This window comes from Malurus melanocephalus, unplaced genomic scaffold, assembly GCF_030028575.1.
Source record: "Malurus melanocephalus ecotype Western Australia unplaced genomic scaffold, MMel_1.1 scaffold_401, whole genome shotgun sequence".
NCBI lineage: Eukaryota > Metazoa > Chordata > Aves > Passeriformes > Maluridae > Malurus > Malurus melanocephalus.
Genome location: NW_026623633.1, coordinates 570062 through 587184, shown reverse-complemented (window position 1 = coordinate 587184; position 17123 = coordinate 570062). Strand labels below are relative to the sequence as shown.

The window sequence follows — 17123 nt, the reverse complement described above, 5'->3', positions numbered from 1 at the left end:
GAGTTACACTGCAGGAAGCAGCTAAGTAATGCTGCATACTGTGCTAGATGAGAGCATGTTTTATTATTCACTAATTCATAAATAGCAAGCATTGCAATGAAACAACTGACCCCAAATTCCACAACTGGCAGCTGCTACCTGGTATGTTGATGATGGATCTCAACCACACAGGAAGGACTGGACAAAAAGAAAAAAAAAAAAATTAATCAGTATAGATAGACCAGAATGGCYCAAATGACTAAACAGTGAATGCTCCATAGGGTGATCAGGTAAAGAGAAAGAACAGAGTTGAGTGAAAGCAAAAGGAAAAAAAAACCACTGAAGTAAAAGGTAAACTAAAAGAACAGAAAAAGACAAGTTCGGAAGGAGAACACAGTGAAACAATGTGAGAAAAAAAAAAAAGCAAATCACCACCTGTAGCTTTCCAAGTTATTATCAAATTAGCAAGTATGGTTTCAGTGGAGTTTAAAAGAGCCATTTTAGAGGCAACAGACYTTGCTGCAGCTAGTTACAAGTTTCTTGGCAATCATCTAACTACAGGTTTAGATTTATTTCTTAGACTAGCATATATTTAAACAAAAGATTTAACCTCTTTCAATATCACTTACTGATACAGAAAACATGCTGTAATTTTTTTATTTTTCAGATGGAGTATCAGACAATAAGACACAATACTAGTGTAAAGTAACTAAACTTTTCTCCAAATGATTACACCAGAATTCTTTTGAAAGACACAATTTACGTAAATTCACTTGCACGTGTATCTACACAAACATTTATAAACACACATTTTGCGTATGATAAACACAGAACATAAAATCTTCCCTTATTACACTWAATTGCAAAGAAAAACACAGTGTGCTAAGTTTAGTTAAATTTACAGAGCACTCACGAGCCAAAGGCCACCATGCACCATTATGATCTGAATGCAAATATCCATGAACTATACCACACTTCATTATCTGGTACTGTTGATGCTAGCAAAAAACATTGTTTGACACAAATTATGGGAACAGCAGTAACTGTGACAGACTAGAAACATGCCTACCCCCAACAGGTACACTGTGGCTCAAAAGGACAGACAAGAAAAAAAAGCCAAAAGCATGAAAAAACCAAACCCTACCCATGCACTCCCCTCCACGTGCCAGAACCCTTTAATGCTTTGCTCACTCTCTGTAGACTGCAACTGTGATGCTCAGCTCTTCTGGTCTCCCTCACACACACACAAAATATACAACAAATATTTACCAGGCCAATGCCCCAGAACGCAAGAAAACCACCCAGGAACATCAAAATTTAATTGAGAAGTACTTCTCCTGGGTCTGAAATCAAAGAACATAGATCTCAATCYTCCCTCAAGTTTCCGCTGTTACTACAGACCACATAACTTTTACTACCAGACACTATCTCACATATATCCTCTGGAAGCATCCAAAGATTAGAAGGTCCTATACCATTAGAAAATGATAGAGGATCTGAAACATCCAGTAGAGATGAAAAATCCTCTCACTTCCTACCAAAAAAAGTGTCACCTGGCAACCCTTGAGAATGAATATTAACCTTATCCATGTGTATAGATGTGAATACACAAAGTCACTTCCACATGCTCATCAACAGAACAGGATACTAATTGTTAAAATAATTTAGCTTAAAATGAATATAAAAGRGTCATCAGCAAACACATGAGCACAGGGAGGGGATTAGCATTTTGGATTCAAWCATGATATTAAATACCAAATTTGGATCTCAAAATAATTTACAGTTGGAAGTTGGGGAATGTCTTCTACTTTTCATTTAGCACTATTAAAAGCTTTGTATTAAAAACCAGCATTTTGTTGATGCAACTTACTGGCTACTACTGGTTCTACTAAAGGTAGAACAGAGAGAATGATGTGCTTTGAGCTGCATTTGAAAGCTGTAAGAATCCTACAATGGTCAAAAATATGTGGATACTGGCTGTAGCACCCTACTCTCATTACATGACTTAGAGCTCCGAGCATAATGCACAGGAATTGTACTGTGTGGGAATACACAATGCACTAGAGGCAAATAGCAGATCACCCTCAAGGTACAGTCATTACTTCAGGCATCTGCTTTCTATTACACAGCCACTACTTGGCAGTTTTCAAGCAGCAAATCTATTTGTTGGGGCATTTTAAGAAGATTGCAGCCASCAGGCAGTGGTCTTGTGCAGCTGGGGAGCAGGTGGTAATGACCCTTGCCTAACACACAGCAGTCAGCTGACAACATTTGCCTTTTTCAATCATTGCTGAGAGCTCAGCCACACTGACAGACACAATGCAAGCTAATCATATTAGTTATCTGTGGAACATGTTCAAGCTCCAAGTGGGTAAGAGAAGATAACTTGAAAATTTTCAAGGGAGAGTTGTATTTTAGAACTACTAATTACTAGTAAATGAWGCTAAATAAAGAAATAAAAACTAAAACCCCAAGACTATTTAGCACCAAGCTATAAAAAATAACATTGTAACAATTCAATAAGCTTTTGTAAGGGTTTAACTATCTGTGAATCCACTTGCGATCTGAACAGAGCAGGGTTTCAATTCTAGATAACAAGATTTCTGAGAAAACTAGAAAATATGAGCAAGAAATACAGGGCAGTTTATTCCACTGCAATAGTGATGTTACAGCCCCCTCTGCTGGAACTATCTATTACATATCCTTACACAATAGTCTGGAAAAATGCATGGAGAAGAGAGCTTATTGCTTTTATTCGCTCATGTTTAGTCTTCCACTTGCAACTGAGTCAGCACCTTTCACAGAAAATAAGTGCTGTAATATCATCAAGTATAATTACTGACAACTTTAGATCTCTGTCATCAGGTAATTCAGTTTTGACATGTCATMTATACTGTGAACAGCCTTATTAATTTAGGCAAGAAAATTTTAAACTGAGAACCAAAAAAATCCAGTAAGTTGCATCAGGTGACATGGAATAACATCAAATGGCTTTCTAAATCAGAACTGCACAGAAAAACATCTAGAGGAGACCAACTGTGACAGTTTTTCATTATCCATKTTTCAAACTCCCAGCTCTCCACAACAGGAGATTTCTAAGGCTGAAGTAATGAATCCAACATGAAGACCCAGAGAAAGAGAAGGATTTGTAACCATCATGTCAAAGAACTGAATGAAGTTCACCATTTCCTCTCAAAATACTTTTTATTTGCAGTTTACTCTCTAGCTCTGGCTTAAAGTAACTAGTCATGTTTTGACTTTTTASTTTCCCCAAATAGATCCAAAATAAATAACATTTGTCCCTCTGTAACAAAAATTCTAGTGAAGAAAAATCTCAGTTTTTCTCCAACACTTCCCATTTTCCTTATTTATTAATTCATTAAGAAAAGACCTTTTMATCCATTTCCCTCTTCTCTTACTGGAACTGCTTCAAGAAAGAAGACAGCAATACTRCCATGCTTGCTTTAACTATCTTGGTTTGATACTCACAGCTGCAGGCATGGCTATGTGACTCTGGACATAAGGCTGGTGRTGTAGAGTCTGAACTCCATGATCAGAATACAGCTGTTATAAAAAGAAAAAATACAAAAAATTAGCACAAAAGCTTGTTTCACAATATTAGGTTTTTAAGCATTTCACCTTAATTTAGAATCMTTACAATTTCAAACTGTGGGCTATGCTTATCTGAACTACTGACTTTTCAAAAACCACAATTTTAATATTTAAATCTATGTTTTCCCCATGGATTAGTAMAGTTTAGTAAACTTAATTTATCTTGAGCAGTGTCACAAATCTCTTGCTTGGACAGAAGTAGCAGCTTCTCTACTACAAATCCATTTTACACAGCTCTAATGSGAGTGTAGATTTAATATGTAGATTAGCACATTGAAATCTAATTCCCAGCATTACCACACTTAAAAAAACATTTGCATACAAGTAATACAGACTATTCTTGGAATTTTACATTATTCTTCCAAAATTTGACCCACTGCTTCCTGTAACATGAGCAAATTGCCTACCTGTAAAATAAGAGCACATTGTATCCAAGTATTCTTTAATWTCATCTATTTTCTTAGTGCTCACAGAATTCAGATCACCGTACAAGTTTGTATCTGATTAATTAAAYACTAAAGGTAAAAAAGTACTGATGATAAGATTATAAAACACCAAGATTTATGCACTTTCAAAAAGAAAGAAAAACCCCAAWAACTCAAGCCTTGTATAACTCAGTATCTTTGTAGGGAAATTAAATTACATCAGTATATCACAATTTTCCACTTCATAWGGCTAAAATGCAAGTTTTGGAACCTCTCTTGCAGCAATAAAATGCCCATTGGCTTTTGAAATGATGCTWGATTACTAGTACTAGTAATTAGACATCCTAATTTAACTAGGACTTAATTTAACTAGGATTTACCTAGTTTGGCCTACTTGTATATGAAGAATGAATATTTGAGAAGAATCAATACAGAATYGAAAATGTGTTGTGATTAGATTTTTCTGTAGCCATTAACCGTCATCTTTAATATCCTATTATGAAAAGACTGGTTGCATGTTTGAACTTTTTTTTTGTTCCAGTTTTTTTGCTTCTGTATTAGTAACATTTCTAATGCTTCTTAAGTGATTTTTAATGTACAATAAAACACTGTTGTTTCTAAATATTGTGATGATCTGGACGAATTAAGCTTCTACTCACAGAAGAATTACTACAGGAAGCTACTGTGGTTTAGGATATTAACCCAACATTCCAAAGAATCGACTCCCATTTTACTCAAACATTACTTACAAACAAAACCAATTGACAAGCCTTTATATTGCTCTCTGTAATACATTTGTGAATCTCTAAAKTATTTCACAAAGTACTCCCACAGAAACGAGAGAAATCCTAACTCAAGGACACCTGAAATTATTCAACAGCAGCATAAGTACTGAAACAGTTGACTTAACTTCTCTAACAGCCAGTGCTTCAAATAAAAGATTATATTTTTCACTTGCAAATAAGCACTTCAATTTTCAGTACACTTTTAAACATTTTTAAAAATACCTCAGGAACTGCAGCTTCCATTAGGTGAGGTGGAGATATACATCCACCTTCCTGGTTAATTCCTATWGGCTGATAAAAGACTTCAGATGGTTGCAGATACAAGAGTGGAGGTGAAGAGGTAGGAGACTGAAATAAAACACATTATTCTAATAAATAAATTTTATTATTTAAGCAGGCTAAAGAAAAAGCTTATTTTACAGTCTCTGCTACACATAAACATGAAGCTTTAAAAGAAATTGTCAAAATAATCTTTGRTAACCTAAAGAAACTAAGCAAGAGCAAAGTCACTAGAAAGGTCAGGATACAGAAAGGATAGAAAGGTCAGGGAGTAGCTGGAGGAGGGCATTGTGAAATCCTAAAGCTTGTAATAAAAAGAAAAAATACAAATAATTTAAGTTAAGAACACAGTAACATACTACAGTTAAATCTTCCCCTGCAAAAATGTTAAAACAAGTTTCTTTTTTAAAAAAAATAATTMCARTATCTCCATAATTCAGCATCCTAATTTCAAAGCAGCAGATTGAGCTATTGGAGTGTAACAAGCCATAATTGCAGAAGGCTGGCTGCTGCTAAACTGATGAGGCTGCATTGTAAGAGTTCAACTTAAGGAACCTGGTCCTCCTTTCAGGCTTGAACTCTTAAAAGTTCCTCAAGTGTCAAGATTTCCACATTAACTGCTCTATTACAAAAGAGATAAAACTCTCCCCCCAAAATGACTAAGTTAACTGTTTCAAGCTCTTCTTCCTATTTCAGGAACCTGAATAATTTCTAATTTCACCCTATGTGTGTGTCCACATGCTTCTGCTAATAATACTCCTATGAAACATCACAGTTAATATCAGTTAATGAGATAGTTACTACACATTTCTTTAACCAGGCAAAATTTGGCAATTTTTACCTGCCTCCAAGAATTTATCAGGTAATCTGATACAAATTCTTTAYTAAATTGAAGGGGAAAATGCTTTCTTYACATCAGMTTTMTATTTRATGTTTCAATAAATAYATTTTATACCTTCTGTTGTAGCAGYAAATGTAGTAAATAMATWACTAAAATATAACAATTAATMCTCGTTTTGACCAAGTTGTGAATAGTGGGAAATGTCATTCTGAGAAAAGCACACCAGATCTTCAAACCAGGTGAAAAGTTATGGTAAATTATTGCAACTGAACTGTATTTACCTGTGGAACAGACCACTGCCACTGACTTGAAAGACACTGTGTTGGTGCCTAAAATTGAACAAAAAGATGTTATGAATGTAATGAAGAACAAAYGAATACACAGAGAACACTATTATTTTCAAATCTCTAAGTAATTCTTAACTAGAAAGAGGAAATATTACTCTCCTTAAGGTCCAAACTATTCAGGAACATGTTTTTATTTATTTCCACTAAGACTTCAACTTGGCTATTTCATGAACTTCAAAAATACTAAAGTCAGATTCTCAACAGTGGTGCTCAGTGCACGAGAATCAATGGACCCAAGCTGGAACCCCAAAAGGAAAAAAGTCTTTTACCATGAGAAGGGGCAAGTCTTGGAAGATGCTGTACAGCAAAGCTGGGTGGAATCTCTACTACTGGAGCTACCTAAAACCCAGCTGGACAAGAACCCTGATCTAACCAGCCCTACCTGGAGCAGGAGTTTGGCTTAGATCGTAAAAGGATGATACTAAACCAGTTGTCTTGCAACACAAAAGAAAATGTAATTTGTTATACTTTGATGTAGCTACCTAAGCAAAATAGACTCTCTGCCCTAGAATACAGTTTTTCATGAAGTTAAAATATGTTTTACACTACTATTCTGAACAGTCTTTTTATTTCCTAAGAATGAACAGATGTAGGACAGTGCTGCAAACAGTATTGCATGGCTGGAGGAGTAGTGATGGTCTGAAAATAATTTCCAAACAGATACCTGATAATGGTACGTAGGAGACTGATASACAGGTGGAGCAACCATCACAGGTGAACTGGAAACAGAGCGAGACTTCCAAAGAAAAGCAGTTACAAATCTTAATGCAGTCATTTCAAAAATTGTCACTCCTATTAAACACAGCTCTGGGGTACTATAATGCTGAACCAACCTTCCCTCCCTTTTGAAAATGATTCACCAAGTTTTAACCTACACCTAAGCTTCTTCAAACCCACTGTCTCTAAGGGCYCGTGTTAGATCAAACAAAACTCTCTGGCATATCAACTTAGACATTTCCAGAAAGCACTAGGCCAGCACTACCTAGAGACTTAGGCCTGGCGTAAGGCCCCAACTAATTGTGAACTCTCCTATCCAAGAGGTCACACCAAAGCAAAAGTAACCTGCAAAAGCAAAATAAACTGAAGTGATATTTAACAACCGCAAAATAAACAGCCTAATATAAGGAAGCCATTTAAACATCTAGCATGTGGCATAGCTGAAGAAACTGGAAGCAGGAGGGACTTGAAAACATTGCAGTTATCCTGGTCTACAGAAAAGCACATATACCAAAAWTAATTCCTTACTGGCCATGGCTGCTGAACAGGAGAAACTTCAGAYGTATGAAAGTAAGCCACTCCATTATGGTAAACATATGGATATCCACTCGAAGTGGTTAAGTACATTGTACCAGCTTCTGGTGATACAGCAGTGGTTGCATACATTGTACCAGCTTGTGGTGTTACAGCAGAGCCTGGAATAAATATTTTAAAACTTATTCACAAATATCTCTTTTCTAGATGTGCACATTATGAAAAAAAAAAAGAACAAGGAAGATAATTTCTCATCCTCACAGAAAAAAAAACCCCAAAACATTCAAAAGGGAAGAACATGGTTCAGTGTGTCCAGTATCACCTCAATTCCCTCTCGAACACAATCATGAAAGCAGATGGCCACAGGATGTCTCCAGAGCTAGATGGAAAGAGCTGCAGAAGAAGACATCCGTATAAATTACTGAACACAAGACATAACATGGGGAGACCTCTCTAGAGAAATTTAAACAAGGGAAAATTAATTCTGTAAAACTGAAATCGAATTCACAAAATAGTAACATAGTACAGAAAAAAAATCAGAAAGAACACAATACAAACAATATCACTAAGCAAGTTTTAGTTTTAYATCTTGGAAAGCTAAGAGCCACCATGAAGTGCCATTTTATAATCCAACAGAAYACTGCAGAGATCACCAGCACAGTAAGTGGAAGACCAAGAAGGGTGACACAAGGACTCGAGCTTTTATTGATGGTAAGTTTGACTAATTCCTAGAAAAGCTTTAAGACACTTGGATACAATACAGCTGAAATATTAGCCATAGACACGGCAAGCTAAGATGTTTGTAAGGATAATGGTAAGTACACCTTAGGAAAACTAAAGGCTGTTTTAGCTCCAATAAGCAATCTAGAATAGCACTTATTGAGGAGGTCAGCAGGAAGGATCCCGTAGCCAACAACCCCATCCACTCCATTAACTACCAAGTACATTACACAAACATTCTTGCCAGTGTTGAATAAGTCTGGCAAAGCAAAAGGAAATGTTTTCCATCAAACRCATAAAACTCCCTGTGATGAAAAAATACATTTAGATGGTGGGGAAAAGCAAACCAGGTGGCCCTCCCAGTATGTTCAAAGCTCTTACCACAAACGGTCCTATGCTGGCTGAAGAGCTAAAAATCATTTTCCTTCAGAGTATGAAAGACAAGCACTATATATGTGGGYTACATAGGACAGCAGTATATGGKTTAGCTGTTTAATTCTGCTAAATAYAATGCCTCACAYACAGGGCAACACAACTGAGAAAGTACAAGTCAAAGATGGAAAATGAAACAAAGCTCAGCAAGAAACTGGCATATAATCTTGTGACGATGATTGAGCAAAGATCATACTGAGTAATTTCCAGAGGAAGGAAGCTATAAAGTTGGAACAAGTATTACATTTCCCCTGGGGTAAATAATGGCCCATATACTTATGCAAGGGAAAGGGGCATAACTAGGCATATGGCAGGGAAAGAGACAAATTTCCTGTCTTCAGCTTGTACCACCAGCATTAATATACACATGAACTACTTCTAACAGACATTAGGACAGAAACTAAAGAAAACTTCAGAATTAAACCACCATTCTTCTGTATTCTGTCCTCAGACTGAAGATGAGCAAAGGATGGGTTTTTCCTAACTCCTCCAAAAGRTGCCAYAGGACAAATACTGAAGCAAAGTTATAAGTACACTTAACTAACTGCTGCATTTAAAAAGGAAATCTATTTTACATCTCTGACACATAGCTCTAACTAACTCACAGATCTCATCTTAAAAGCTGGTGATTCACAGTGTACATTTTTACTATCCATTCAGTATCTTTGAACAAAGAGCTCAAGAATAGAGTGGTGACTACAACAAACCACTCCTTATGGGTTTCTACCACAGAAGGCAAGATGCAACAATCCTGAAGTGATACAGATTTTGGTAACATAAATCAATCAATGAATAACAAAGCAACTAACCAGCACAGCTCGCTTTATTCTGTAGTACCTGTGAGGACACTCAAGATGTTTTGATTTTATGTTCTGCTAGGCAGCTTGCATTTCCATTCAGTTTGTTCCTAGATAAGTTACTCTCTCCACAAAAGTAAAAGAAACAAAACAATGAGAGCTAAAGAGACCATAAATCTATTTATCTGGACACTTCCAGTAGCATGCATTTTCTTCCACTGCAAACCATTCTGAGCACATTCCACACACAGCATTAGTGTAGTGCAAGACCAGGTACACCTTGGTTAAAAACTTATATTCATAACCACAACATGCAAACACAAGTAAAAATACATACGAGCATTAGGACTCCGCACTTGTTTTCTTATTGCTGGGCCGATATTCAATTTCTTATCTTTATAGTTGAGTTTTTTAGCCTGGAATTAAAAAAAGAAGACATCATTTTCTACACAGATATAGGTGCTGAAGAACTGAAAAATCCCAAGCAGACAAGGTACTTAATAGGTTAGACACATTGAGCATTTGGGCAGACACACTGAAACCTGAYCCTAGGATATGCATCAGGAATCTGGTGAAACTCCTCAAGGTCTGTTTTAAATACTAACACGTATTTAGAAGACTGCAACATRAAAGAAAATTCTGGAGACATTACTAAGAAGAGTAGGATAAAAAAATCCAAACAATCAGTGCAAAATATGATCAGAGTTTGATATAAAAAGAAATTCAAAAGTACAAAACAAAAAAAAACTTCATCCATAAATTAAAGCCTACAAACTCAGGTTAAGATGGAGAAAGACCTAKATGCTACATGATCTTAAGACAAATATGAAATAGTAGAAATCTGCAAAGATGAAAAAGTTGATAGAATTGTAGGAGATGTAAATTATGGAAATGACAGTAGGCAAAGTAAAACATCAGCAAGACTTCACATGGAACAGCCTTTCARTTACAAAAGGAGCAAAAAGACTAAGCCACTTTCAAAATGTTACTCAGTACTATTGGTGTTCAGTTTACAGAAATAAAAGTATTAMAAAAAACCAAAAAAACAAAAGGCAAGAAAGACAGCTGTCTCAAGAAGTTCCTCCCTATATGCTTTTTTAGTTCCACCAATTTCAAACAAAGGTTTGGAAYTGCCAACATTTTAACCAGCCTTCTAATTATGAGAAGGCAATTKGCATGTCTCAGACACCATCTTCTTGAGGTTTTTTCCCCCTGTATGTGGATATCCTCACATGAGAGAGTAAATCCTGACTCCTGAATGTCTCCAATGTATTCCAACCAAAACACAAGAGCACTCATTTCACAAAACAAAATAAACGAAAGTGCTGACCTTGCCTCAAGGAAGGCTCCACAAGGAGCATCAAGACAGTAAAGAGAAGCTAAGAGAAGGAAAAATTATATGACATGAGCTTCATCACTGAAGACCTCAAGGGAACCCAACTGTTACTAAAAAGAATTACATCAGGGCTGACAGAGAAACATGTCAGAATAAAAAACAGCAGTTATCTTCATACTTTCCATACAAAAATCTTGACAGCAGTGGAATATGAAGGATAAAACTTTTATAACTCTATGTGTACTGTACACCATTTATAGACTAAGGAAATAAAGACCAATGTCAAAGTCAAAAACAGTACTATGAACTAGAATTTCCTTCCTTAGTTCCAGAATATCTCAGTATAAATCTTAACTTAAATCTCTTTAAACCATTTTATTAACTATCAGACCAAACTTATCTTTAAATACAACTTGGCAAACAGAGGACCAGACTACTCATGCCTAGTATGAAAAGAGTTATTTCATTAAATTGAGAAACACAATGGGGATTATCACTTACATCTTGCAAAATCTTCTGGGCCTCTTCTTGGGTTTCAAACGTAACAAAGCCATACCTAAACAAAAATTACAGAAGCTAAGCCTCTAAAGTTGGTATTGACAAACACAGCACATTGTTACTTGATGTACAGTACAGTGACATTCCAAGGCAAACTGATGGGTAAGAACAACCATAGAATGGTTATGCAAATTGGAGACATTTATACAGAGATACCAAAAGGGCAAGAACAGATTCTTGCATACACAGAGTAACTAGACCACCAATGATAAAATATTATGAGCTATGAAAAATCAAACCAAATTTACTAGAGTCAGTCAGTTTTCTGTTATTCTCAATTTCCACAATGCACTTATTCTACTATACCAACCCCTTTGAYACTCCAGCTCTGTCATTTATTATCTTCACTTCTGTCACACTGCCATACTGAGCAAAGAACTTCTTCAGGTCATTTTCATTAGTCTAGTACAGTAAATCAAGAGGGGAAAAAAAAAGAAAAGTTGGTTTGCATAGTTATTCAATTAATTAATTCAATGTTTACTGTAACATTATTAATAGACATACTTTGGATGAARTTTGCTACAAACTAATTATAACCCTGCATATGAAGACAGAAGAATGAGCAACTGTGAGCMTCAAGGCCCCTTTAATTACTGCATTAATCATTCAGCAAAAGTTCTAGAAAGCCATTAAAACTTCTCTGTAGTAGATTTATGTAACAACTGCCCTTTTACCATTAAGATCACTGAATGAGGTGTACTGATCCGAATTTTAGTTTTTGTCCATTACGTGCTAAAGCAGGTTACAGTATGAAAAAAATCACTACCATACTTTAAACTTCAAAAGCAGAGTACGTAGGCTTTCATAAAAGATATATATATAGGCCACTTAAATAAAAGAAAAATCCTACTAAACCACAGTGATTTAGTAGTCAAATCCATTGAATTCACCTTGAGCTCTCTTTCTGAAGTAGTTTTAACATGAGAATCTGCATATATGTACAGGCACACCATAGGAACTGCCCATTGTAGTTAAGTGAGACAACTCTCCATTGAAATAACCTTTTCTAAATCCTCTAGGAAGGAACTGCCCCCTTTTGAGTATGCAGGGAGTAAAACAAGTTTCTAATGGAAAGGCACACCTAAGCTATGTGAACACTCCTCCGCTCTCTATGAATCTTTTTTTACAATGTAAGGGTRTATCACATATGATGCTCCAAACACCACATGTGAAATTTAAATTTTGTTAGATGCATGCATCCTTCATCTGTACTTTTCTCTTAAAGTATCCCACAAGTACTGTTCTACTTTTGGTGAATGACCTTGATTGGATGTGTACAATTTTCAGGACTTGCCTTTCCCGGCTTGTAAGACAAAGACACTTGTCAGATTCTTAAGGAAGGTAAAGGCTTAGCATTAGCCTATGTCAATGACCTGCATCACTACAGAAAGAGCTCTTCAGATMAAGATGAAAATATTCAACTGTAGTTTCTCCCACTGGATTGTTTCTCTAAATTTAAGAGAACAGATGTTTCCTCTTACAAACAGGAATCACTGCCATGTTGATAGACAAAACAGCAAAATCATGAAAGAGCTTGCTAGAAAGCAAATAAATCTTGGTTGATYAAGTGACTCCCTTTTTCACAAAAATAAAGTCAATAGTTTCTGCATTGCCCCAGCTAACTTGAATAAGACCTCTGGTGTAAAAAAAAAAATCCCCCAAACTCAAATACTTTTTGCCATGAGACTTCCAATGGAAAGGAATACAAGACTGACAGTCTTGTCTAATCTATGGATTAGATCAGAAATTTAAGACTGTATTTGATGTAAAGAACCATACCAAATGGAAGTGCAACTAAAATTGCTATTCTATTTCCTCTCCCCTCTGTAAAAAAAAATGCCATCTTCTTTTTATCAACATGCTTAAACTGCTGTTGAAAACACAATTTCATAATAAATTTTGAGGTATCAGCAAGTGAACCAAGCCAAGAGACCCTTCAAAATGAACAATAAGTATGGTAGCTATTAAAAGWATTGATGTTAAACAGAACAGTATTTTAACCTTTGAAATTGCAGTGAAGATAGAACAGAGTGAGAGAGGTCTTTTTATAGCTCCAGAATTTGCTTGCTACTGCTGCAAAAAGCAGCTGTGCCTCTTTGATAAAGCCCAAATGTACTGAAGGCCCAAGACATCTCCTGAAATAGAAACACCTCTATTTGAATTATCTCAGCCAAATAGAAGATAGAAGATTCTGGAATTCCTTGCATTTGTTATGCAAAATAGCCTGAGAGAATTGTCAGTTGTTGTTCCTCTTCAAATGAGTCAGCACTCAAAAGGTCTCAGTTTAGGAGTAAGGCACAGAAGATACTCTTAGTAGGAAAAAGSGCAACAACTAAGCAGCACTCTTTGCCAAAGTCAATGACTTAATTATCTAAAGTGGGAATAATAAAAAACCCCCTTAACCCTAAGCTTGTCACAAATGTTAAAAGCAACTGAACAAGGTAAGAGTGGCTTAATGTATTTGAGGATTTTAGGGAATATGCAAAGGCACAAACATTCTAAGAACGAAGATCAGTACTGCAAATTATCCAGAGAAGCCTTCATACTATAAAAACAAATTCTTGCCTTTATGAAAATTACTACAGTGAGGAATATATGCACCATAATTCTTTGTAAGAACCGGAAGTGTTAGAGAAACAAAAGCTACTGAYACTTGCTTCACTGGCCACACAAAACATTGTGACAGTTTATTAAATCGCACTAAGTGTTATACATAAACAAAACCTACTACATACTTTTCTGCCGTTAGCTCTGCTGATGACAAAGGCTACCTCCTTTGAAAGAAGAAAATTCTGAAAAAGCAGTGTGCCAAAAGCTTCTAGCAGCTAGATGTACAGTCAACTTTGTAGAACAGTTATGTAAATCAAGGCACAAAGCTTTATTCTCTGCTCTTGGTTTGGATACTGCAGTGAAGAGGATTTACCATCTAAACAAATAAATGTGACTGTGTCCCTCATTTTCCCCTGATTTTTGCAGGGTTATAAATGATCATTTAGAAGCAAAAAGAGGTAAGAATACCTTAAAATCAATTCCTCCAACAAARACACGATTTGGAGTAACTGTTCCAAACCTTGGAGAACCGATCAGATTATTTAACCTCACCGGTGAAACAGTGCTGGGACATGAAGGTAAAGATTCTGTTTGCATCTGATCAGTGGYCTGCGGATTGAAAGAAAAGATTTTCTAAATCTTACATGTTACTTCTTAGTAAATGAAACAATTCTCAACAGACAATACACACAGAATTTTTTGGAAGGCACAGCAAACACTGAAGAACTGCACATGAACAATGTCTTTCTATTCAGATTGTAGCTCAGTGTTTAAACATAAGCTTAGTCTTAATCAATTCAGCAACTTAGTGAATACACTATGGTCTGAAGTCCGGTGTCAAACGCTATCCAAACTGGACACCAATGTTGGTTCAATTTGCACAGCACCCCCACTGTATAAATATCAGATTAATTCTATTACACAGAGTATCTTACATCTATTAGAAACCTTTATTTTAAGCCTACATAGAATGGATATTTTAAACTCAATCTGTGTTCTCACACACATCTACAGAATTCTGCTTTCTGCAACAGACTTTGGTTTATTTTCCAAGCRCTAAGCACCCATAATTCCATCACATACAATCAAGAAGTTCCATACACCTGGTAAGAAGAGGTCTTGAAGAACAGTGTTTTAATTCAACACTCTCTTGGCCAACAARCACAGCACACAATGGTCTGAACAGAGATTCCCTCTGCAGAAGAACAACCAGATTGCTTTTGCCTCAGTACAGGAACAAAGTGGAATCTTCATGGGAACTATTACTTATTGAAGCCTGCTGGATGTTTGAGCTTCCAGCATTGCTTAACCTGGGAACTGTGAAACCATTTCACGGTAAACTCTTTCAAAACAAACTAATACTGCCTTACAAAGTCAACCCTAACTGTAMGATATAGCTGTAAAGCAGCCATATAGCATTGTCATTAATTTCTCCAATASAATTATTTGGTATTTCTTTAGTTACCTGAGAATTACTCCTACTAAGTAATAAGTAGTAAGTGCTAAGTGYTACTAAGTGCTACTTATTGCTATTATTTTGGGTATTTAGAAGACAAAAATCCAGCTTAGTTCACACAATTTTAGTTTTAGAGAAGACACAAGTGCTTTCCAAGTTCACTAAAACACGCACACTTGGGGTAAAGGAAAACCCCAGGCTGTTAACCTAATCTGTTCAGGAGAATCTAGTATGCATCTCACCTAGTGGGAATATTAACCTAGAGTGCCGGCTAACCCAAACAAAACCCACCCACCTAGGAGGCAAGGAACAAACATAGTCACTACAATCCCAAAGAGGTCTGTTTTTTGCAAGGAAAAAATCCTGAAGGACAAACCAGTTGACATTCTCCATCTCAGGACAAACCAGTTKACACTCTCCATCTCTCACACCCAAGACAACACTCTAACTGTACAAACATCCAGCAATTGTGTTCAGCGTGAAAACTTCCGGTTCCAACGGTAACAATTAACAGCTGACACCACAGACAAAATGTATTCCTTACCTCAAAGATCCCAAATGGCAATTTCTCCACACAAGTTTTAGAGTTGATTTATTAAAGTAACCCACAAATACAAAAACCTCAATGGAAGAAATAAGGAATTAAACACACCACTTATGAACTCCCAGCTGTAAATATAGTAAAWCCCAGTGAGTTCTGTAACATTTTCAGACATGCATTCTGATAACCATCTCTTAATTAGCAGTGTGGCACTAAAAAAAATACGTATGTGCCAACGGCACATCACTTGCCTAAATATTGTTTCTACTGTTTGTTTAAACTTCCATTTTGTCACTTTCYGCAAGCAATACAGATACGGACATTTATCAATATTTTTTACGGATTACTTCGCGTTTGATAACTCGTTYGCAGAATCGCTATTTTCATTTTTACATTTAGCACACCCACGGTCAACCAACCAAACTCCACGAAGGCCTGGTGATTAACCGCACTTCACCCGCTAAACACCTCTATTTTGCACAGTCGGTGCGCCGCAAGGTCCGATCCAGACCCCGTCGCCCCGGYACCGCGTCCCGCACACTCGGGGCCGCCAGCGGCTTCTCCACAGCCTGAGGCCGCCACGGACAAAATGGCGGTGCCGCGCGGGCGGCCGCGAGCCGGGGCGCCCCAGCASTACGGCCCCGCTGCCCCGCTCGCCCTCCCGGGCGGCTGCAAAGCCCCGCGGGCCCGCCGGGCTCCTCACCGCGCCCTCGGGATCCATCGCTCCTCACAGCCGTCGCCTGGGCCCCGGCACGTTCCCGGCACGCGTGGCGCTCCTCAGCCCCGCCTCGCGCCCGGCTGACGCACACCGGCGGGGACGGGCCTGCAGTGGGCGGGGGAGGCACAGCCTGGCGATCGTGGCCCGAAGCGCAAGGGTGGGAGGCACGCTGTGAAATCCGCCCTGTCGCAATCCCTCTCCCCGGGGGCCCCGAGGACCCTCGCGGGTTCCCTGCGACGGGGCGGCCGGGGSTGCTTCTGCTCTCAGCCCGCCCCAAGGTTCTCCCGCGCCGCCCGGAGCGGGGAGCTCGCGGCCGCTAAAGCGCTGCCGCTTGTGCCGCTGCCCCGSCGGCTCTCGGGCCCTCCGGCTGCTCTGCGCTCCCCTCTCCGCGCAGCAACAGCACCTGCGCGGCTGTCTTGTCTCCCCGGCGTACGGGCTTTGAGTAAGGTGCCAGTACTACCTCTCGGAACCGCGCTTTGAAGCCTTGAGGCAGCCC

General features: G+C 37.8%; 1 protein-coding gene across 1 annotated transcript; it reads right to left on the bottom strand.

Annotated features, from left to right (window-relative positions):
• Positions 1-159: 159 nt before the first annotated feature.
• Positions 160-16630, bottom strand: BOLL (boule homolog, RNA binding protein). Its single transcript, XM_057379315.1, has 11 exons — positions 16613-16630; positions 14381-14521; positions 11673-11764; positions 11306-11360; positions 9806-9884; positions 7514-7680; positions 6933-7004; positions 6203-6250; positions 5024-5149; positions 3469-3543; positions 160-177 (listed from the first exon to the last, which is right to left on the bottom strand). Exons 1-11 carry the CDS (start codon positions 16628-16630, stop codon positions 160-162), a joined length of 891 nt encoding a protein of 296 aa, XP_057235298.1.
• Between the last annotated feature and the right edge of the window lie 493 nt (positions 16631-17123).